The sequence below is a fragment of the Bombyx mandarina genome, chromosome 15 (genome assembly GCF_030267445.1).
Source record: "Bombyx mandarina strain Sakado chromosome 15, ASM3026744v2".
NCBI classification, from domain to species: domain Eukaryota; kingdom Metazoa; phylum Arthropoda; class Insecta; order Lepidoptera; family Bombycidae; genus Bombyx; species Bombyx mandarina.
The window spans coordinates 17,604,352-17,628,937 of NC_143221.1; the positions used below are offsets into that span (position 1 = coordinate 17,604,352).

Below are 24,586 nucleotides of genomic sequence, written 5' to 3' on the forward strand. Positions count from 1 at the left end.
TCTTTATACCAGGGTAGCCGGTATGTAATACAATTCAGACTTCATTCTTACATCTCAAAATGGGTGATAGCAATCATATTATCAAAGTTGATCCTTTCCTCCTCTAGGAGTGTAGAGGAATTGACAGAATGGTTGCTTGTGACAATGATTATAATCAGGCGTTTGCCTCCGTAATCGCAAGGCACCAAATAATTGAAAAACATGGTCAACAGACAAACGTAATTACCTGACTTTCGTCATAGATAAGTAGTTAAGTTTTGACGAAACGGAGCAGTGTGATCAATCATACCATAGATATCACAATATTGCCTTAAATGCTTTCGTAAGTGATGATGACATTTTCAGTAACGTTCCCAGTAATATTAAAAAGTCTTCCGAGCTGAGAAAATATACGCCAGAAAATCGAGTACAGGTGTGATTCATTCGAAGTAAAAAAACTTACCCAAAATCCCAAGTCTGTAGTTAATTGTGACTACAACTAGTCCCGCGTGAGAAGCTAGTACCGTCCCATCGTAGGGGTTTCCAGAACTCCACTCGTAACTCTCCCCGTGGACGAAGACCAACACTGGATATCGGGCTACAGCATCTCGTACACCTGCTGAAGAAGACAGGGTTTTAGTTTTGCAACGTGATGCTTTTAAGCTATAATAGTATTTTGGGTACAGATAAAAAGCCTGGCACTAGATAATAACTCGATCCCGGTGACTTTGAAAGGTGAAAGGCAGGAAAGGTGTATGAAATAACATCTTCGATTCGTCAAAATAAAAAGCACAGTTAAAGGTTATCAGTTCAAGAATTGTTGATTACTGTCAGTAAACTTTCGACCGTAATCATTGAAAGCTTTAGATTTAAATTCATTTTCTATATTACACTGTCTATTTTTTTTTGTTCTTAACAATTTATCTCGAGAAGGTGAGGGAGAAACACTTTATTTAAATATTTTATAGTCTAGTGACGTTACGAACAAAAAAGAAGGCAATAACTGTAAGATAAACATATTGTAACTGTAAATAACTATAAACTATTAGTACTTAGCTCGCCTTAATGCTTTTGGATTCGATGACATTGGATAAATTGTTAATGTCTATTTTTTAGAAACAAAATTGAAATAAAAGCATTGAAAAATCAAAAAAAAATGTATGGGTAGAGACGCTATTTTGGCCTTTAACTTTATTTGTTCTGTTAATTAAGCTAATCTAAAGTTAGCTGCGCTTCTACAATGTTAAAGTCTGAAAAATACCAGGGGTACATTTTTGATACTTTATGATATTTTCTCCCCCGATTCTCCTGAAAAACTTGGGGGTAGTAAATTGAGACATAAATACGATCTCTTTATTTAGTACCCATGAACTAGGATTTACTTTGTAAAAATCAAACAAACATAAAAGGAAACTTTACCGAAGTGCCTTCAAAGCAAAAGTAGGGCTAACTAGGTTACTTTCAGCAAATTCACGCATTCGCCCCTTACCATAGGGATGTCTACTATGTATAAAATAAAATCTTAATTAAATCATTTTACATATGAACCGAAGAGTTAATGATCTAATCGACGGAGTGGTAGCGGATCCATCAGTAATTGTGGTTATAATTACAGCGGTATAGGTAAAAGGAATCTTAAATTTTAGTCTCAAAAAAAACTTGATTACTTAAGAAGAATCACTTATTATTCAATGCTCATGATAGGTCAACTTGTGGGTATCTACCAGTTTGTACTAATAAAGTTTGAAGGTATATAATATAAAAGGCGTCTGAAAATGTGTCAACTCTTAGGCCGTGTAGGGGAAATTTGTTCCGGAGCAGATAGTGTAACAATAAACAGAGATGTAGAGATTTCCTAAAAAAATATCTAGATCACTTTCCTTGAGTACATCCGATACCCTATTGATAAGCAATCTAAGCAGTTTTACCTTCGAATTTTTAGAGACGATACCACTATTTCACGTAGGGCCAAGCATTTGGTCTGAAGCGCATTAGTCATTGACTAGACGCGAAGTCTATCTTTGCCCTGTTGAAAAGTCTAACATTTCAAAAGCTATATATCAAATAGCAAAATTGACTTTCTCAAAAGAAATAATAAACTTATCAACTAAAAGAAGAAGGTTCCAACCCTTAACCCTATAGTTTCCTCCAGCATCAGTATTGAACCATGAAAGTTTTACTCTATTTTTAGTTATATGTTTTAGTTTTTATACTTTAAGAATCAATTTGTTGATGTTCCTTCAGGCCCAATGAAAAGTACTTAAAGAAATATTTATTGTTTAAGAGCAAGCGAGATCCCACGAGGCCTCCACGTAGAGGTAGAAGCTCTAAAAAGCTCTGCGTAAAGTGCCATCCCTACAGTGACCACTAACTCACAGTACAGTTTGTTCCCTCTTTTATTATTTCCAATACGGTCATAAAAATAACGTATAGGTATTACTTCTCGAATAACCTTATGTTACTGCGCTTAGAAGCTGTATAGTCACTGCGTTATTACTATTTGTAACGCTATCTATTGCCAGTTGTGTGAATTCAATAAGGCAATTTGAGGGCCGGTTTCTGGTGTTTGATATTGGACTTTACCTGAACCTTGTAGGACAACCTTTTTGTATTTTTACTCTTTAGCTACATGGTGTTCAAAAGCTAAGTACTGTTATTAGTTATCAAAGCCTTTTTGTTATAGGAGGCATTCCTGATGGAAACAATTTTAAGCAACTTTAATCCACACAGCACGCAGTGTAGAGCACAATTCATAACAGAATATCTTTATGAAATCTAGTTAACATTTTTTGGAATCCCATAATCTTCCTACATATAAATCTCTTTCCACAAAAAAAGGTTCCGACAAAACATACATTTTTACTATGTCATTGGAGAGACTTGATAAAAACGGTGAAACTTTGACAATCACATTGAAATTCAAAGTCGAAAAGAGAATGGCTGTCTATCGCGTTCGGCCGAGTTTGCGAGATATCTACCCCACTTCGAATAGGGATGGGAAAAATTGAACGAGTTTCCCGAGTCAAGCAGATCGTAGATTTATTTTTCAAATGTTGTACTTTGAGAGATAAAGTTGTTATTTAAAATAGAGAAAGTATCAATGAAAGAGCCAATATTGATTTTGTAAGTAATATAACCGATGGTTTACTAAGTTTAATAGTACTCTATGGTATGATTCTGAGTCTCTGAAATTAATGCCGCCACCTTGAAATTCAAATTCTAAGTCTCAGTTTTGTTGTACTGCCACTTACTCACGCTACAAACTGAAACGCATTACTACTTCACTCGCGGCAGAAATAGGCAGAGCGGTAGTACCTACCTACCCGTGCAGGCTCAAAGGCACTCTACCGCCAATAATACGCAAATTGTAAACTTTACGGGTTTATTACTAAATTTTTTACAATATTTTAATTATAGCTCATAAGTCGCCTTAAAGTAAACATTTGCTAAATTGGGTTGGACTCTCTATTTGTTATTTATTAGGTAAATTTGTCAACACTTCCTTCTTTCAATTATAGATTAAATAAATTTTTTTTTAAGTCAGTCGTAACATCAAAAAAATTGACTCAAATTAAGGGACTCAAGTACGCTGGCACCGCGTTACTATATAACGCCTTATTCGTCTTATCTCAGCAATGATGGATCGGAAAGAAAAGGATAAATCAAGTTTGTGTCCGACATTTTGTACGGAAGATAGGAAACTGACAATTTTGTACAAGAAAAAAAAACGTTGTTATGAAAAATTACATTGTGCGGAAAGGACAAGAGCCTTTTTCGTTTTTATGTTAATGTTTTTATGGGTTCGATTAACACAATATCTTGTTTCAGTTATTCGTTCATTGAACTTTTCTGAATGCGGATTTTTACTGGTGGTAGGACCTCTTGTGAGTCTGTACGGGTAGGTACCACCGCCCCGCCTATTTCTGCCGTGAAGCAGTAATGCGTGTCGGTTTGAAGGGTGGGGCAGCCGTTGTAACTATACTGAGACCTTAGACCTTATATCTCAAGGTGTGTGGCGCATTTATGTTGTAGATGTTTATGGGCTCCAGTAACCACTTAACACCAGGTGGGCTGTGAGCTCGTTCACACATCTAAGCAATAAAAAAAATGCTATATCATCATGAGTCATTCGGTACATAAAATAAGTAATATCGGCCCTAATATTGAACTAGTGTATGCTTTGCCTTTTGTTTTTTTTTTCCTACTTAATCGTTGGTCTTGAGAGGGCATTTCAGCGTAACCTTAACTAGTAAGTGAGCTCACGGGGCTCAAACCTGACGACGTTGCTAACACTAACCCTAGCAAGAGCAGTGCTTCGCAGAATCTACCGCCGGATCAGAAACGCGACCCACTGAGAAGATCCTGCTAGAAACTCAGTGGGCACGCCTCATTGGATAAGAAATTAGGCTTCAATTGTGAAATAATTACATATATGTATAATTAATTGCATAAAGTGTTCGTAATTTTCGAATGCTGGATGAGCTGGTCGAATTCTTGATACTTCTTGTTCATGTTTTTTTATAGTTTAGATGGGTGGACGAGCTCACGGCCCACCTAGTGTTAAGTGGTAACCGGAGCCCATAGACATCTGCAACGTAAATGCCGTCGCCCACAGTACAACGGCTGCCCCGCCCTTCAAACTGAAACCCATTACTGCTTCACGGCAGAAACAGACCTTTATCTCTATTTTTTTCCCTACCTATTCGGAGGTAGCCTAAGTGGCTATTCTAGCTATGCCCGGATGGGCTCAACCTGAGAGAGTTTGCCAACACTAGCCCTAATAAGAGCAGTGCTGAGCAAGCAAGCAAGCAAGATCAGAACGTAAGATATTTAGGTATTGGTTCTAAATTGAAATCGTCATGAAGGTCGATGTTGCTCACGTTCCACGATGCTTCGACGGCTAGAAACGGGATTGGATGACCTGGAGAGAGTTAATGTGTGTACGGGCCGCGTTAGTGAACACTACACTTGCATAGATCAAGACGGAGGTTCATGTGGTTCATTTTACTGGTGGTAGGATCTCTTGTGATTCATTCTAACTATTGCTTTGTGCAGGTTAATAAAAAGCTAATCTTTGCAGACTCTGCAGATTTTCTCACTTTTGACCCTTAGACTATGTTCATAAGAGCTTACATAATTTATGGAATGGAAGATGACTGGCTTTAAGCTAATGGCATATCTAAAAGCGTAGGTATTTAAAGTAATGCTACTGGTGGTAGGACCTCTTGTGAATCCGTGTGGGTACTGCCCTGCCTATTTCTGCCGTGAAGTAATAATGCGTTTCGGTTTGAAGGGTGAGGCAGCCATTGTAACTATACTTGAGACCTTAGAACTTATATCTCAAGGTCGGTGTCGCATTTACGTCGTAGATGTCTATGGGCTTCAGTAACCACTTAACACCAGGAGGGCCGTGAGCTCGTCCACTCATCTAAGCAATAAAAAAAACATGTTATCTCATGATATTTACCCACCAGATCTGTCTCGGAGATATTTAGAATTAGTATTCTATTATCTTACTATTTATTTAATAAGTATGCATTACGGTAACTAAAATGGTATATCGTTCTCTTGAAATGTTTGAAGGAAATGACGTGAAACGAACAAAACGACTATCAGAAAGCGTAATAAACAATGGCCAGTCGTAAAAGTCGGTAAACAGGGTTCCGGGATAGTCCGCAGCTATCTTGCAAATCAGAACGTAATGAAGGCGGTGGCAGACTCACGTTTATGAGCTGTCTCTACGTGGTACAACCTCTGTTTTATGACGTATGACAAAACGCTACCGAATTTGACAAACGCCAAACTTTAGGGACGGTACAACAGTCATAAACTGTCGAAATGTTGCTGTGAAGTATGTTAATTTCAGTCGATGTACGTGGGATTTTTTTTAAAACGGGCTCACGTAATGCTAACACTAAATGTGCTCAGAGAAAATATGGTGGTGTAAGAGCTATCTTTTTAGTGATGAACAAGCTCATGGTGCTTTGGGTTTGAAATGGTTACCAGAACCCAACCAACCATCGCCTTAAGACATGAGGTCGTAGTCTTAGCTCGAACTTATAACAGCTTTACAATCCATCCATCAGAGAGGCACAGCTACCTAGCGACGGGAATTGAGATTGTCGTCATACTTAAACACAATATCAAAATTTTATCATCCGATACTTTACAAAGTACTTACGCAAAAAAAAGATAATTCTATACTACATAACCGATTTGTTTGTTTATTTTAGGTCTTTTTTTAAGTTATCATTTTTTCTCATTTGAAGTCGTAAACCAGTCTTCGGAATATCAACAAAAGACAAACAATACATCCAAACGAAATGTATATTATGTATTATATATAAAAAATGGTGCCGAGTAAACATCAAGAAAAGTCCTTTCAAAAGTTCTGAACAATTTATTGATGTACGCACAAAAATCACAAAACATTAAGGGCTATTTTTTCCCCGCCGACCGTAGTACTAGAGCTTTCCGATAAAAAGCTCTCTTAGGAATAATAATGCTTTGTTGAGTTCTGAAATATAAAGCTGTTGAAATAAAAGCTAAGTAATATTCGTTGTATTAAGTTAAACAAAATTTTATAGAGCTTATTCGGTTGCTCAACGTGGCCTGAATTTTTATTGACTTCCAAGGTAGAGCCACGCTAAGGAACCACTCACGAATCAAATAACATGAATCAATCAAGCTCTCCCTTGTTTTTTAATACTACTAAACTTATAAATAGAATTGTTCTTAAATTTAAACTCACAAGCAAACAAAGTTTGAAAAAAAGTTTTCCTGACGATATGCATTTACTGAACTTTTTTTACCAATTACTAACTTACGGGCTATCCAGTATTGAATGGTTAGACACATACATTAATGCGCGTATAGCATCAGCAGTGCCACATAACTTTTAACAAATATTCCACCCTCAAATCGGAATATTTGACAGTAGAAATATGGCAGGACGGTGATGTCTAATCGGACACTCATCCCTAAAGAGGAAAAAATAAGAAAAAAACCATGATTTCAGTAATCACTGTCGTTGCTATCATATTAAACTCTTAAAGGACGACAGTCGCCCGTTACTAAAAAAACTACAAAGGAATTTTTTTAATTGTTTAGATGGGTGGACGAGCTCACAGCCCACCTGGTGTTAAGTGGTAACTGGAGCCCATAGACATTTACAACGTAAATGCGCCAGCCACCTTGAGATATAAGTTCAAAGGTCTCAGTATAGTTACAGCGGCTGCCCCACCCTTCAAACCGAAAAGCATTACTGCTTCACGGCAGAAATAGGCAGGGCGGTGGTACCTACCCGCGCGGACTCACAAGAGGTCCTACCACCAGTAGAAGAACGTCAGAAATATACTCGTAATGACAATAAAAAACATGAAAATAAGCCACAAAAGTAAATTGAATTACGTCTAGGACTCGCGAAAACCGAAGAAAATATGAGTAAATTCGGTATAAAGGCACTTTTTATATTCAAACTTTTCAAGTTTAAATTTAAAACAGGCAACGAGATTTTATTGTAATAAATTATGTTTTGATCCAAGAGCGGGTTGTTATTTTTTTGTAGGCGATAAACAAGCTTAACAACCATACCTCTTTCGTTTATAGAATGCATCGGCTGAATTAAAAAACTGACGTCACGCGGAAACTACGAGCTTGAATCTCGAGAGGAAGCGGGTGGAGGAAAGGGTAGGGGGGTCTGCGCTTTACGATTGTCGGTTCATAAAATTCGAAATAACTAAAACCAAGGAAACGGTTATGTTCAGTTTAGTACGTGAATATTGTTTACTTTAGGTTAATAGTTGGTTTCCGTTTTGGCACAGGGAGCGATCCCTTAATGCCTTTTACTAATTAGATGTGAAATGCAGCAAGAGTTCAGCTAACCCGTGGTAAGATGTTCGGATGCGCATTGAGGGCTCAGATCAGGTGCAAGTGTAGAAGAATGCACATGCTTTTGAGATGTCGACCTGATGCCTCAAGGTGAGTGGCACCATTAATGTTGTGATACAAGCAGGCTCCGTGAGCAATACCACCAAAGAGGTAGTGACCTGCACAGCAAGGCGGGTGAACCATATCCGACCCAGGCGAAGTGGAAACACAAAGCCACCGTCGCCCGAAACATGTCTTATGGGATCCCCCTGATCGGGTCTTGGTGCTTTTAGCCTCTTCAAGCATCAATCACCGACGTACTTGTCGAACTCGTCAATTACGACGAAGAGTTCGACGAGCAAACTAACCCATAGACACAGCTCATACCCGATCCTGTAGACCGAGTGGTAAACAGTCGACGTCACGCTAAAAAAGTCATTACGGATCCTCCCGATCCATTAACGATGCTTTTAGCTACCTCACGCACCGGTCACCGTCCTCGCTGAACCCGTCGCTTGCGACGAAGGATTCGATGAGTAAATTAACATAGAGACAGACCACTGAGTTTCTCACCGGATCTTCTCAGTGGGTCGCGTTTCCAATCGGGTGGGAGATTCTGCGAAGCATGCCTCTTGCTGTTCTCTCAGGTTGAGCCAGTGAGCTCACTTACCCGTCCGCGAGAAGGTGGAATAGCCCCACTACAAGCGAATACATACATACATAATGTGTAGGTACATATGAAATTATACAAGACGGATTACGAACCGAATTGCTCAGGAAGCCCGTTTACATTTCAACGCATGTAAATATCCATCAATAACATATCTCCATTACGCACAAACAAAGCAATAACCGTTGTGGAAAAACAGGCTGGCACAATAAGCGTTCCATTTCTGTTTAACCTAATTTGTTAAACGAATATCTTAAGCTCAAAACGTTAAGGCCTAGTTTTGCTTGAATAGCAGAAAAGCACTAGTAGAAAATAGCGTGTGATTGATTGCGTTGGATCGCCTTTAATGTAAAACCTATTGGATCTATTTGTGACGAATATTGTAGACGTCGTTATCATTACATTCTATACAGCTCCGAGGAATATGTCCTCGTATAGTGAAATAATTTAATTGAATATTGCTGCTAATATCTGTCGTACTTCAGATTTTAGTATTTATATTTGAGGTCTATAGTCGATATGAATCAGTGACGAGGTTTTTATTTAAATGTGCCTAAAGCTTAAATCTTACCCTCAGAGTAGATATATCGAAGGACAGAAAGGAAATACTCGTAATGAAATATCAGTTATTGAAACATGGTCGGTACCGTTGCTAAATGCTGTCACTTTATGACTAGTTACTGGTGGTACTGGATCTCTTGTGAGTCCGCACGGGTAGATACCACCGCCCCGCCTATTTCTGCCGTGAAGCAGTAATTCGTTTCGGTTTGAAGGGTGGGGCAGCCGTTGTAACTATACTGAGACCTTAGAACTTATATCTCAAAATGTGTGGCGCATTTACGTCGTAGATGTCTATGGGCTCCAGTAACCACTTGACATCAAGTGGGCTGTGAGCTCGTCCACACATCTAAGCAATAAAAAAAAACAAAGGTCTATAGTCGATATGAATCAGTGACGAGGTTTTTATTTGAATGTGCTAAAAGCTTAAATCTTAGCATACACATAATTTTCATGTAAGGATTTTGATTTCTTTAAATACCCTTAAAGCAGATAATTATATTGAAGGGTAGAAAGGAAATAAAGAAATATCAATGATTCAAACATAGTCCATACCCTTGCTGAATGCTGTGAAAAACACTTTATGACTAGTTTCGAAAAGAGCCATAATTCTGAGAAGAACTAGAGATATAAAGTTGACTGGTTTTTTAAATTAAACCTTTTAATTCTTATACTGGTGCACGCTTTGTAGTAGAGTATCCGCAGTGCAAACATTTGTTATAATGACTCGTGGGTCAAACATATTTTTTTTTACTTAAATGGGTGGACGATCTCACGGTCCACCTTGTGTTACGTGATTACCGGAGCCTATAACTTAAATCTTGCCATCTGTCTTGAGAAATGAGTTTTAAGTTTCAGTTTTACAGTACAAAGACTGTTTCATCATGCCACATTGCTCTACACCAGAATCATTCTATCAATTTTCAAAATTACCGTAGAAACTTTCAAATCAGTAGTATCAAGGTTACCTGAATATTTGTAAGGAACACGAACAACCAAACAAAGAAGGAAAATATTCAATACAATAGGTACGAAAAATTGCTCATACCATATGATTGGGATCTTATTGAAAAGGCTGACACAGAGCTGATTACAACATTAAAAGTGATTGTCAATAAGCACATGTTTTTTTCCTAATAAATGGATGAAATTTCCTAAACATTAATAATACAAACATTCCTTTTTAATAGTCAAATTAGTAGTTAGCGTGAGGTGTATTACCTCCTCGATAACGTCGAAGACTGTACAATCATATTGTTTAAGTCAAGATTAAATCTGGGATATAGTTGTAAATAAAGTCTACGACTTGCTAAAATCTATTTGTTTTTAGGCTGTGCAATCTGAAACCTTTGGGAACCAATCACTATTTGAAGCTAAAGTATTTATTAAATTTTAAAAAATACACTGATACGCCTAATTTGGAAACTCAAATTTTCCTTAACTACTTACCCCTAAGGATTCCCTCGAGTGTACGTTATAAATAGCACAAGCAACCCTCATCTGCAGACGGAAAGTTTACGGAAATGTTGAAGATAATTCTGTATATCCAGATCATCTCGGAATAAACAAAACCGTGCCCTTATATCAACAGCAAGACGAGTTCTTTTTGCGTGATGAATATTTTGAACGATTACATTAAAGTAAGATGATAGAAAAATACAATTTTGTACAAGTCAAATTGATGAAGCTCTGTACAATTTTATTAATTCAACGGCTCTATAAATGGGTGTGAAGAGTGGGGAAAATTTACCCCATTAACATACAATAATAGCATGTGAGCTCCCATTTAAAGTGCATTAATTTGATTTACTCCATGATATAAATTACAAATTTGTCACCGACTTCAACAGAAAAAAACCGTCAGTTAAATTCATTAAAAAAAGCCATTTTTTCCTTGGACATCATATTTTTTCCAGTTGTTTTTATTTATACCAAACTATTGACGAGATTTTGATGAAAAATATGTATCTATGGCACGAAAATGAAGTTGTATTCATTCAACGAACTTTATAAGTCTGGTTAAATCTTATACATAATTTATAAAGTCATAAGAAATGTTATAGATAAAGTTTAAGCGAAAACGTCGTCTTTTATTAAACCTGGTTAAGGAGTAGATATGGAAAACAAAATATCTTACCTAAAAGTACTGACAGTGATCAGAAGCTGAAACCCAACACTGTATAGATTCAGGGTTATAAACCACTCGACCTACGATGCGATTTAAGCTACATATAAGTACGTAAGCTGTTTAGAGACCTCGCGCGATTTTCACTTTGAGTCCGTGGACTGATGGCAGCTTCTATTACGGCTTTTAAGCAGGGGACTAATCAAGATTGAGTACAATGTAACGAGTGCTCACTCCTCCAAATTGACAACTCTGCCATATTTCAAGACATCCTCTCTTCTCTCTGTGTCATCCAATAGAAAATCTACATCACTACATAAATTAGGCGCGTATCATAGAATGACCTCAGCGGTATTTTTTTAATAGATCGGACTTTTAGTGTATCCCAAATTGCCTAATTCTATGAGCTCCAAAATAAAAATCAACCCCATATAACATGTTCAACAAAGCGGTTCATCACACAATGTTTGCCCGATTTGGGAATTGAACCCTTCGCGCAACATTCAGGACTGCTAACCACCGCACGACCGAGTCAGTCAATGAAATCAGCTAATTTACAATTCTGCCCATTTCCAATTACAAGAATACTAGGAAGCTACCGCTGTCCATTGTGTGTCGGTATTTCGGTGCCACATACATTGGAACCCTGCGGCGAATGACGGCTCTAAATGCCTCGTATTCTGCCTCTGTTTGATCCGAATATTCGTAATACCTGTTCATACTCAGTGCAAGCGATCCACTTTGTAATGAAAGCCTGAATCTTTCAGTCATAATTGTATCAAATTTTTGGTGTTAACAGTATCCTATGGAGATTACTTCATTATAATGGATATAGTATAAAGCAAACCGACCTGTACGTCACTCTCGCGGCCGTATGTATACCCGCTGGCTATACATACATAGTTTTTATTGTCTATATCCGTCTTTTGACAGATAATTAAGATCGTTTCCGGGCGCTTCCGTTTTATAGTGTGAGTTGCGTGCGCCCGCGTCATGTTGTAATTATTGTTCTATATCGTAAATTGTTTGAGTAACAAGACTAGAATTTGACATCTGCTGATATTAGTGAATAGCCCATAGTTTTATTAAATAATACCCTGAGACCTACCCCTCACTATATTTTATTATCTGCATCGCATATTTTACAAATCATACATTGACAGTGCTCAAATAGTTTCAAGTCAAGATAATAATATTGTGTTTACGATCGCTTAATTTTTAAATCTTTACTTTTGGTGAGTAGTTGTTAGCATCAATATCTAATTTGAGAACTAACATCAAGAATACAATAATAGCAATGTCAGAATTCACATTGATTGTGTCACTTTAAAATTTAGAATATTTAATTTTATTTAGATTTAAGATACCTATTTTTTTATATTTTTTATAAAACATGTTTTATTATTTCAATTACCAAGAATAACATTTCGTAATATAGCATTTTTAATCCACTTAGCATTATTAGTTGCTTTTAATAACTCTTAAAAGCAACTAATAATGCTCAGAGGTAGCAGGCTTACAATCCTGTCACGTTGCACAAATAACTGTTACCATAACACTAAAAACTGCACCAACAGTTCAATTGTCGCGAAAACGCCCATTTTTCGGTCATCATTAAAACGAAACTCTTCATATTTTGTGTCGCGTTATGTCACCAATTTTCTCGACCCCAAATGGGCCTGTAAATCATATCGTTTGCGTGACGTGCGTGATAAACTTACTTTAACAACTGTCCCAACACAATGCCACTAAAATGTATCATTTATGGGCTCAAAACTAGGTTGTATGACTCGTTTCGGCACTTTATAGAGGGAAATGTCAACGTAACACTAAAAGAATGTTAACAAGGGGCTCTCTTTGTGTAACGGTACACGTAGTTTTTCGGTGATCGTTATAGAACTCTTTGAAAATAAAACTTTTACGTTAGCTATTTATAGTTTCTACTTTTTGTAGATATTTATGGGTATTGAACTATGTTATTTGTAATGTAGTGTTTGGTACTAGCTGACGCTAAACTTTATCCTCAAAATCATTAATGTTTTTTAGCGTACAGACGACTATTTCATGTACCTAAGGGGGTATTTTATTAGAAAATAAATTATCAGTCTTATTTTTCTCATTAACTTAAGTATTTTATATCTTTCTGAGATTATTCTCGTAAGTATCATTTTCTTCTTGCTTGAGCATGTGTGTGTGATAGGGGATGGGTTTTCGTTCACGGTTATTAAAAGCAAGACGACTATTTCGGGGAGGGCTTTAAACCGGCAACCGCACTCCTCAGTTGACGCAAGTTATAAGCACAATAATTATAGATTTTCGTGGTATATACACATTACGATTTTTTTTAATTACCTCTAATCTTACTATAGCCATACCTACCATACTTACCATACCAAGCCATAGCTTTAGGGCCACGATGACTTCTAAAAAATTACCTACGGAACTATTTTGAAAAAAAAAAAAAAGTGGGATATACCAAGAAATTCTACTTGCCTAAGCCTGAATGATACATCTAACATAATTTGCTATAAAAGTGTCAAAAAATGTACATAATATAAGCCGATTTTATTAAGTACTAAGAAGTATCTAAAATTCCCTTTTATATTTATTAAGTTTTACGCTGGAACTGTAAATTTGTATTATTCTGAGAAATAATTCCTGCGTATTGATAAAAGTTCAGCCATAATCTTTTCTGGCAATAAAAGAAAGCAAACAGCCGTAGACACTGAATACTGTACAAAGCTATTTGATTAAAGAGTATTTTTTTGTTTTTTATTTCGAGATCACAGACAAACATGCTTTTGTTTATTTTTATGTTTAAATATAATATTATTTGATAACTGAGTAGGCTTATTCAAACACAGCAGACAAAATGCGTAATGCGTTTCGGTTTGAAGGGTGGGGCAGCCGTTGTAACTATGCTGAGACCTTAGAACTCACCCACCCAAGGTGAGAACTCACTCTCCAGTGAGTTGTAGATGTCTATGGTCTTAACACCAGGTGGGCTGTCAGCTCATCCACCCAGCTAAGCGAAAAATAAAACCGTATCGCTCGGAAAGCCAAAAAAAGTTTGTAACATACGTCTTGATTTTGTGTAGATAAAACGCTTTAGCTTTACATTTGGGCCAATCCTCGCAAAAGCGTAGGTGAAAAAGTATTATGTATGCACAACGTCGCACACAGGTTTGCGACAAAAGCTGAATGTTGACGAATCCCCTACGTGGGATAACGCGCAGGCTTCCACGTAATATCAGCTTCTAGCAGCCTACGGGTTTTTGGCAGTTCGTGCTTTTAATACTCTCCGTAGATTGGACGGCTCGACGTAATCCGTACAGTTTTTTAGCCCGAAACTTTCTGGTATTGTTTTGTACTAACTGATCCGCCTTGTGTTAGGAATAGGATTAATATAGTGCGTGGCAATTGCAAGTACTAATTTATCATCGTAAATTGTCGAATGTGTAAGACGCCTGATTTAATTTTAATGAGTGCTTCATCACGCGAAGCTTACCAATTCTTCTAACTGAATAACACAATACGTGCTTATGAACACGTTTCACGCTGGAGAAATACCATCATGTACAAAAATGAAACCAATAAAAATCAATAACTTATTATTAGCATATTGTGTGGGTAGAAGTGGATATATTATTATGTAGCATAATGCATTTTAAATTCAAGAATAGGCCTGATGTCAGAATTTAAAGTTTCAAGTTCATCACTCAATACCAGCGTTGACTTCATCTGACCACAAATATTTTCTATTTGTATAAAACTAATTATAATAACAAACTCAAAGAAGTTTTCTCTACAATGATAAAACAAGACAAAATTGAATAAATCAAATAAACCAAACTACATTTTATTTCAGAATCAGGTCCGACCAACAATATTGATTTCCGTTAGCTCCTCAGAAAGATAAATACTTAGATTATATTTAGCGTTAATAAGCTAACATAGAAGCATAGTACGGTTTTAACTTTTCAAGTTGATATATTATATATTATTTTTTTATTGCTTAGATGGGTGGACGAGCTCACAGCCCACCTGTTGTTAAGTGGTTACTGGAGCCTGTAGACATCTACAACGCAAATGCGCCACACACCTTGAGATATAAGTTCTAAGGTCTCAAGTATAGTTACAACTGCTGCCCCACCCTTCAAACCGAAACGAATTACTGCTTCACGACAGAAATAGGCAAGGTGGTGGTACCTATCCGCGCCAACTCACAATAGGTCCTACCAGCAGTAAAAAAATCGTAATGATAATTCGGATTGTATTTGTTTATAATATATTTTAGAAATCTACGCAATTATTTTTAGTGATTTATATACACAGGAGGTTGAGAACGCACAAATAAGACAAAAAACTACGAAACAATCCGTTTAATAATGATTTCTACTTGAAACTAGATCTGGTCTTTTGCATGGAGGTTCCCTTTGGTATTCTGGAAGGGTAGACCAGCTATGACACCTACTCACCCGAAGAATCTAGTATAACCCCTCGAGACTACTAGAATAGTTAGAAAAAAAAAGCTATGATTGACCCAAGTAGTTGATATTTGATTCCAGGTGAATATATCAAATTATTAAATCTAAGTGCAGAATACACACATTCGTACAAAATACCATTTAAATATAAAAACCACCTAAACACAAATATGAATTTATCATGAACGTCTAATTAAAACTCCAGAAATTAATTTTAATAACTTTGGTAACTTAAATCATTTGGATGGCCAATTAGCAACATCACATTAATAAAACATAATGTAATCTCATTTATGTTTCATGCGAACCTTCAGGTTTTTATATTTGACTCGTTTTTAAAGGAAAATGTGACCGAAGGAAAAATATTCAACATAATCTCAGTTACAGCCTGAGGCATTTACCTTTATTCATAGGCCGATTTTTAACGATAAGCATGTTCAAATTATATCTTGAGGAATTCACAAAAATCTGAAACTAAGAGACAACAAAGCCAAGCGGTTGTCTATTGAACGTTTGTTTTGCTAATGGAATTAATGACAATCCGAACTGCTTTTTATAGAATATTCTAGAATTAATGAAGATCTTTAAGATTAGTTAAAATTTGTTTCTATTTACTAGATTGTCACTTACTAATTTGTTGCTACTTGACTACATTGAAAAAGGATTACTTGTTGTTCCTTGTTCCTTGTGTCCCCTAGACACATGAATCAAATTACATCAGATGGATATGGTACGTTTTGATCACACGAAGAGCGACACGTTTCGGGCTTATCTTACTTTTTTCTACGATCTGAATAACGGCCTATGTTGATGAGATTTTGTGTGAGCTCACGTAATATTCCAGTTTTTACGGCACGTGACAAATTGGAGTACGTTAGTCTTGTACCTACAAGGAAATATTACAATGAAAATTTTTAGGAAATTTTATAGAAAACAATCTAAATTGATCTTCTTTAAAACTGAAAGTTTAATATCTTTAATAACTAATTGATTATTTAATGATTTATCGTGTTTTTAACGATAAATTTGAGATTTAAATATTTTCTGGTGATAAGTTGGGACCAAAGTCACCATCAGTCATCTTAATACCAGGGTTACAATTATAACAGTTATCATTTCTAATCTGATTGAACCCTATTATGCGTGTAAACAAAATCATATATGCTTAACTATGCTATCAGTTCATTCCAATAAACTAATATTTTTCATGGGTTCAATTTATCCGATTACAGTATTTAGATCAGAAATAAAAACCTGCTTCAGTTAGCAACCCGCAGCGAATTCACAGCTACGCCAGACTTATAATGTAATTAGCGCTTTTGAAAATGTCTGTATATTAGCGTACAAAGATAATAAATGGATATAAGGCAAAAAAATAATCATAAGACTTAGTATTAATTCTAAGAACTATTGCCAGAGAAATCATATAGGTACCATCAAACGATTTCCCACAGGAACTAAGCGACCGATGTAACTTCTATTATAATATAATTAATATTGTACATTACAGATCAAGTACTTTAATAAACTGAGCAAGTAATACAATAAGAATAAGGAGGGAAATTGCGTTGCTTTGAAATAACAGCTACTATTGTATCTTTTAAAAAGAACCCGTATTCCTCCACAGAATTGTCAGATGTGGCTTGAGATAGCAAAAATTACGGCAGTTTGACTTACCTTGAGCTGGGGCATAAATGTTCAAATACAAGCAATCTTCAGACTGGTTCGTTAAAAACGGCAATATCCTCTTTAAATACTCCAACCTCCCTTTTGATATCCTCTTGAGCACGACGGTCTCATTCCTTATATCCGGAAGAACTTGTGGGCAGACTGGACCGAATTCCTCAGCTATCTTCACTCCGGACCATTGAGCGCCTGATACCGGAGGCATAAACCTAAGGGATCCCACGGGAGGAGACGCATAAGGTACACCTCGGAATACTTCAACCGGTTCCAGATATCTCGATTCGGGAGTGACGATAAAGCCTCGAATATCGCCATATTTAGTTCTGACTACTCTAGAACTAATATATTGCTGGGGTGTTTTTTCGTCTACTGTCGCATCACCCATGACTGGTTTGGAAGTGAGAACCGGTAGCGTGATGAAATATACGATCATCAGAATGATCATTTTTTCGCCTCCAGCGCCAACGTAGCAGGTTTCGGTCGTTCGCTATAATTTTGCCATTTTGATGGAGAAATCCGCTCTTGCCCACCATTTACTCCTTTGTCTGTAACAAAAAAAGAATTTATTTAAAAAAAAATTAGTTGTCTGTAAAGTCGGCTTACTAACGATAGCTGAACGTGACAACGTCATAAGAAAATACTGATGGAATGGTTTCAATTTTCAAAAGAAAATTTTAATTTTATTTGTTTGATAGAATTTTGTATGGACAATTGTCACCACATTCACTTTTCACTGAACTTCATACTTAACGAAAACATGTAAATGTATTATATTGTATAGCAGCTGTCGACGCGGATGCATCGCTCACTCAAGCAGGAGAGAGACAGATGTCGAACGTTGCCGAACGCGGAGGCCGATTGTGCCTCTTTGTCGCTCGTTGCGCGCTCTCGCTTGCACTTAAAGCCTTAAATGGAACGCCTCAGAGCGAGGAAACGCCGCATGAGTCATATTTTTTCGTGCGTGCAGCCGGCTTCATCGAATTATAAGACGTCGTCACGTCAAAAATCTACTCAACGGAAACCAAGCTTATAATTTTGTAACAGAGCCCTTTTGTTCTACTTTGCTCAGAACGTTTTGTAATGAAGCAAATATTCAACATCCAAATAAATCGAGTTTCGTCTTTGGAACGTAACACACATTTAATTATACATACTAACAAAGTTCTCTCAACTCTGCAAGATCACATATCTACCCACACACTCAGACTCTTGTTTTCAAGTCACGTAGCCTACAGTTCTCATTATTTGTACATGTTCAATCAGAACTATTTGAAGGCATAGTCGAATGTACAAAGTCAGATAGACAAATTTGATATATACATTTCTGTTGAAATGCTTAAGAAATTTTTAGAGTATCTCTACATTGTTTGAAATGGTTAATGATCTTCTAGTTGATGATGATATTTCGACTTGTATTTACGATAAAAAAACTTCAATATACGTCATTTAACACGTGAGGTCATTTTGGGTATGTTATATTTTATACCAAAGGTTCAGACTATCCCAATCTATCCAACTATTGGACAGTAATTCTAGTTGTATGTGAAACTAGGCATCTTAAGCAGCTGTCGCTACTTCTTCCGCATAGTTGCTAATAGCCGCGCCTAATTTTCTACCTAACTAATTTCCCGATTCCTATCAACAACAGTGACAAATGGAATTTTGGGCGACTATATTGGCATGTAGCAATTTTTAAGTTTCAGCTATAGTTTAATCTTATGCGCATAACTAACAGAATTGCCTTAGAGACGCTTTTCTTAAAAAGCTCGCGGTCATGGCTCTATCCGACCTTCAATTAGAATAGCTGCTATCTATATTGGAAACATTATTATTGTAACAGATTCTTACTACGGATTTCACATTTAACAGATTCTCGACATTGACGAGTGTTGGAAACGCCGTGGTCAGAAGTAGACTGAAGACTGTGGGGAGAATGTTAGGAGAAGATAAATTTGGAACCTATGGGTCTACGGAGGGACATCGGTTCTCCCTGTCTTTTGTACAGTGTGTTCTACGGGAAGTACTCAGAGGAGTTCTTCGAGATGATCGTCTTTTTTGGTCCACAGCCGGAAAAAAGTTCATCTGGAACCGCATACTATCTGGAACCGCTGCGCTTATAGTCAGTGCAAGTTTAGATATCTTTTTGCCACGTACCATCCGGCTCAATTAATTATTGCTTTCCGAGCGCTTTCTTCAAATGAGACTTGTGGAAAGTACTAAGTAGCAGGCAGCGACTTCGTTACACTCCTGGCATTACTGACATCTACGAGGGACGGTAACCACTGACCCTCAGGTATACCGTAAACTCTTCCACCCATCTAAACAATAACTTAATAAACTTAAGAACTCATTAAATGTAAAATCATAGTAAGAACCCGTTAAATATTAGAGATCATTTTATTATGAAAACCATTTCAATAACACAACTGTTAAAGTCACAATTACTGTTAGAATTGATAATCATTTATTTTATGTCTTAGGTAATAATATCCTTATACGATGTATAATTGATTCATAAGCAATTTAGTAAATGTGGTTTTGATTACACAAAACATTATGCTTCATCTCAATTATCTTTGAAGCTACTTGATTAGCTTTATAATAATTGGAATATTAGATCGAAAGCATCCCTAAATCAAGACATTATGTTAACTTAGATCGGCCTTATAATAATGCCACCGAACGCAGACAGTGTGGTGTGCTGTGCAAATTTATTTTATATCATACTATTTCGCCATCAGACGATTAGGATAATGCTATATAAGTGTTTGGACGAAGGAGCTAATTTAGGATACGCAATTGTAGCAGATACAGATACTGAAATCAAATTCTAAGTGCAATTTAGTAAAGATTTCATGAAAGGCAATCTATGTAGAATAAATATAGCTAGATTGTTATTGAAAATGTTAATATTTAAAACCATGTTGCTTTGTTACATGATCTTTAAATTTTAAGATAAAGAGCTAGTGTGTCTGTTTGGCTTCACCCAACTTATTTAAGTATGGTTAGTATTTAAACAAAACGGTTGGTTGATTATTGTGGTTATACATACAATTATACAAACGATTATAAAAAGAAGGCTGAGATAATAGTATAATCTGCAAAGAAAATATTCGGCGCAACAACCACATTATTGTTCAAGATTAACTATATTATATTGTATTGCCTGCACCCAAACTTGGGTCCACTCCAGCTATAAATATTCAAAGACTTATCTCTTATTTTATGCTCGTATCGAAGGCCGAGGAAACGATTCTTTTCGGGCGGCAACGTTTTACGACGCTCGTTTGCATGTTTACATGTGTGCCTGTTTATCTGTTTCGATTTATTGCCCCCAATAACTCTGGAAACCTAAGCTGAATGGTATAAGGGCATTTTGTTTATCTATTCGGTCGTATTTGTCTTTTATGAAGTAGAAATTGAGTAATGAGTATTAGAAACGTTATAGGTGTATTTATACGATATCATTGTATACACAAACACATATTCGTTACTTTTTTGTACTCTGGTATCTAGATTCGTATATCGGATTTTTTTACATTTAGTTATGATTTTAATAACAGAAACCAGCCGTAGCACTTAAAGAATACACTTAACGTTTCATATCCATATGCGTCAACTTAAGGTTTACTTACTTACAGAAGTACACGATACTGTGGCATGGGGAGTCTAAGCCGTAAGTCATTAGACTAACAAGGGAATTAAATTACCGTTCCATTAATAATACTTAGTGTTCAATTTTTTTTTATGAAATATTAATACATAGCTATATTTGACGTATTTGTTCCATCAGAATATGTTCTGCTGCCAAACATTAACGGATTTGGTTATAGGATAGGATAGCCGATTTTATAGTTCAATTAAGACATTCATCTCCTGTCTCAAGTTAGAAGGTAACCTTCGTGATGCGATGACCCTTGGCTACAGCGGTAGCTGTGACAATAAAAACACATTTAAAATAAACCACGCAAATGTTAAATCCTAACGTAAACGACTCTTATCACATTTTCTTCAATGAAAAAGAAAGAAAAGCAATACGAAAAATAGAAATGGTATATCAGAACACATCGACGAGGGATTCGCACATTCACATGGCACTACCCAGTGATACGAGGAATCTCTTTGAAAATAAACGAAACAAGGAAATACCGTAATCAGATCCTTACGACGATTGGTCGTTGAGAATTTGGCCCGTATTAAGATGTCAAGGCTGGGATACACGCTGTGATTGCGAGAAATTTGATACAGTGGAGAATGACAAAAAAAAACATGATGGCAACTGTAGTTTGGTATAGGCAAACACCGCCGCTTCAAAAGTTTTCTTTTATTAGGCCGGATCGGCTCTGTGAGCTGAAACATATCGACACGTGTTGACGAATGTATTTTGATTACCATTCTAGGCAGACGTAGACTTTCCTAATGGAGAGTAGCGCTAGTCATTATCATCGTCATCAATGTTAGGAACATAGCCAAACTAATGCACACTGAATATTTACATAAAATTAAATTTGTGTCAACTCCAAATATACGAAGCAGAACAGCCCTATTTGACAAAACGAAGTATTCGGTTTTCATTTTTTATGCAGATAGTGCTATAAAAAAAAACAAACATTTTAGCCTGCACTGTTCCACTGATTCTTATTCTGCTGTGAAGAATTCGTGAGTTCCACTTTCCTTAGTATAAGGCACCCTTTATTATAATAATATAATGAGTGAAGTTCGATTTGAAGTGAAGTGACATCTACTTTGTGGTGACTTCTTCCTTTGGTAAACATTCAACTTGTATAATTTTTATTGCCCTGAGAGGTGAACAAGCTAAAAAAAATTTGTAAATCTAAATATTGGTGTATGTCGCCGCATTGTCAGCTGATTCAAGCATGATTAATTGTTTTTGAATAATAATCTTTACTTCTCAATAAGATTTACCTTTTTAAATACTCTTAGACTTAATTAGCATTCGACTTTAAAATACGTTTTGTCAACATTGGCAACTTACAACTTATTAAAAAATTGTGATGCTACCGACACCTGATAGATCTGTAGTAAAGTGCTTGGCTGACGTTCGCCTTTGGTGGAGCGAACGAACATGTTAAAAGGCGTAACTTGAGCACGGAACTTACTTCGCTGTCGATTTTCGAGAGATAAAATTAGAAAACGCTATTCGGTTAAAAATTAAAAAGTGACTACAGCTCTGTTTTATTGCTTTTGTTTTGTTAAGCTCCCTAATTTAATAATAAATGTAGTCCTAGAGTTGTCTTTATAGCATAATTATGACATTGTAAGACTTTGTAAGCTGTAGCAGAACCGATGACCAGAATAAGGTCAACGGTTCTGCCTATTTTCTAAATCATTGCCCTACTTTATTTCCGACACATAAAATAATAAAAAGTTTATCACAGAACCAAAAACGGATGAGATAATAGAAACACCAAAAGAGGAATTAAAAAAGTCCCTACCTATGGTACCCAATGAATACACTAATGGAGATACAACCCAAGAAGGTTTGACGCCCGACAGGCGGCCTGTCGTAAAACTCACGCCAGATTTCTATGTTACATGATAATAGAACATGCTGCAAATAGCCCAGGTAATAAGAGTATGAAAAAGAAAAAGACAAGCTCATGGGCTTTTTGATATTCATTGATCGATCATTGAAGCCTATACTCGTCCAAAAATGAATACCGGCACCCATCTTGAGTCACAAGAATATAGTCTCAATTTTATAGTAGGACGACCTTTCACGTTTCTAACTGAAACGCATGTTGCAGCTGCAGAGATAGGCAACACGGCTATTTAAGTTAAAATACAGATTAAGGAGCCTCTCAGAAATTTGCTCTTATTTGTCCAGTTCTGTAAACTAATAAAAAGGTCGTTAGTTTTACATTGCTATTCTTACATGCAAAGATTTTTCTTTCATAGTACATTATTGCTAGGCACAATTCCTTCCTCGTACACTTATATGAGCACTCTCATTGTGTTCTGTATTTTTCGAGATAAAAAAACCCACGGGTAAACAAGTCCATCGAAATTTGGGTAATTCAATAGCTTACAAAGAGACTTCAAACTTATAAAAATGAAATTTGGGCTCGAATCGATTTTTCCGTACAATATAGTAATTACAGGTGGGGTTCTTCGTAGTTTTGGGCTAGTCTTGCATTTTTCTGTTGTAAAGTATTAAATAAAAAAGATCTGGTCTTAAGAGAAAGGTTCCAATATTTATTAATTCACACTTTTACCTCATTCGAGGAGAAAATAATTCAAAATATCTGAACTTAAATTAAATTCGGGACTATACAATACTAAAAGAACCTAACAATTAATGTAATTATAGGTTTTAAACCTATGTAGATTGTGGTGACTAAGTAAATTGCGTGTAATTGCCCAGGACTCTTCGGTTTTGGGGCACTAATTTTCTTTGAACTAACATTTTTCGTAATTAAAATTCTAGGTTAATTGGATATACGAGTATAATGAAAAGAAAAGGGAGCTTACTATATTTGCATATTTTTGCCTTAAAGAATGGCTGGTAGCAAGACTCAAGTCTACACTTAAATTGTTGGAACTACTTAATGCATCGGCAGCACCATAATCATATAATTAATCTTTGCCAACTGGTATTTGCTGTTAAATAATTTACCTGTTGTGGTAATGTAATGTAATTTCTCACAGTCCTATATCTTCACTTTGTCTAAGTAATCTATAAAGTAATCAAGCAATCAAGCTTTTCAGATTAAGATAGCGGTTGTTTCAATTCCTTTGAAACTTTAACCGTATAGTCAAGTAGGTGATGTGAAGAAGTTCAGATCTCCGCTTATGACAAGCACGTCATTCACTTCGGTCGTGATCATATTATCTTAACCTCTTAATTAAGAAGTCGTAGCTTGGAAACTAAAATTATTCATCTTTTTGTTTCACGTAACAGGAAACATGATAATTACGTTGCGGTTACGTTACGAGCTCACAGCCCACCTGGTGTTAAGTGGTTACCGGAGCCCACAGACATCTACAAAGTAAATGCCGCCACCCACCTTGAGATATTATGAGTTCTAAGGTCTCAGTATAGTTACAACGGCCGTATTACAGTGCTTCACGGCAGCAATAGGCAGGGTGGTGGTACCTGCCCGTGCGGATTCACAAAAGGCCCTATCACCAGTAATTATGCAAATTATAATTTTGTGGGTTTTATTATTATTACACGATGCTATTCCTTCA

General features: G+C 36.3%; 1 protein-coding gene across 3 annotated transcripts in view; it reads right to left on the reverse strand.

Annotated features, from left to right (window-relative positions):
- Window positions 1–359: 359 nt before the first annotated feature.
- The window catches only part of LOC114247199 (neuroligin-4, Y-linked-like), a 66,679-nt gene continuing 42,452 nt past the window's right edge, over window positions 360–24,586 (reverse strand). The window contains exons 2-3 of one of the 3 annotated variants that reach the window (XM_089733070.1): window positions 17,366–17,919; window positions 360–598 (exon numbers count right to left, since the gene is read on the reverse strand). In XM_089733070.1, the coding sequence (XP_089589196.1) occupies window positions 420–598; window positions 17,366–17,819 (633 nt within the window). In that variant the 5' untranslated portion in view covers window positions 17,820–17,919 and the 3' untranslated portion in view covers window positions 360–419. The remainder of the gene's footprint in view (window positions 599–17,365; window positions 17,920–24,586) is intronic. The other 2 variants (XM_089733069.1, XM_089733071.1) reach the window with 2 other exon arrangements.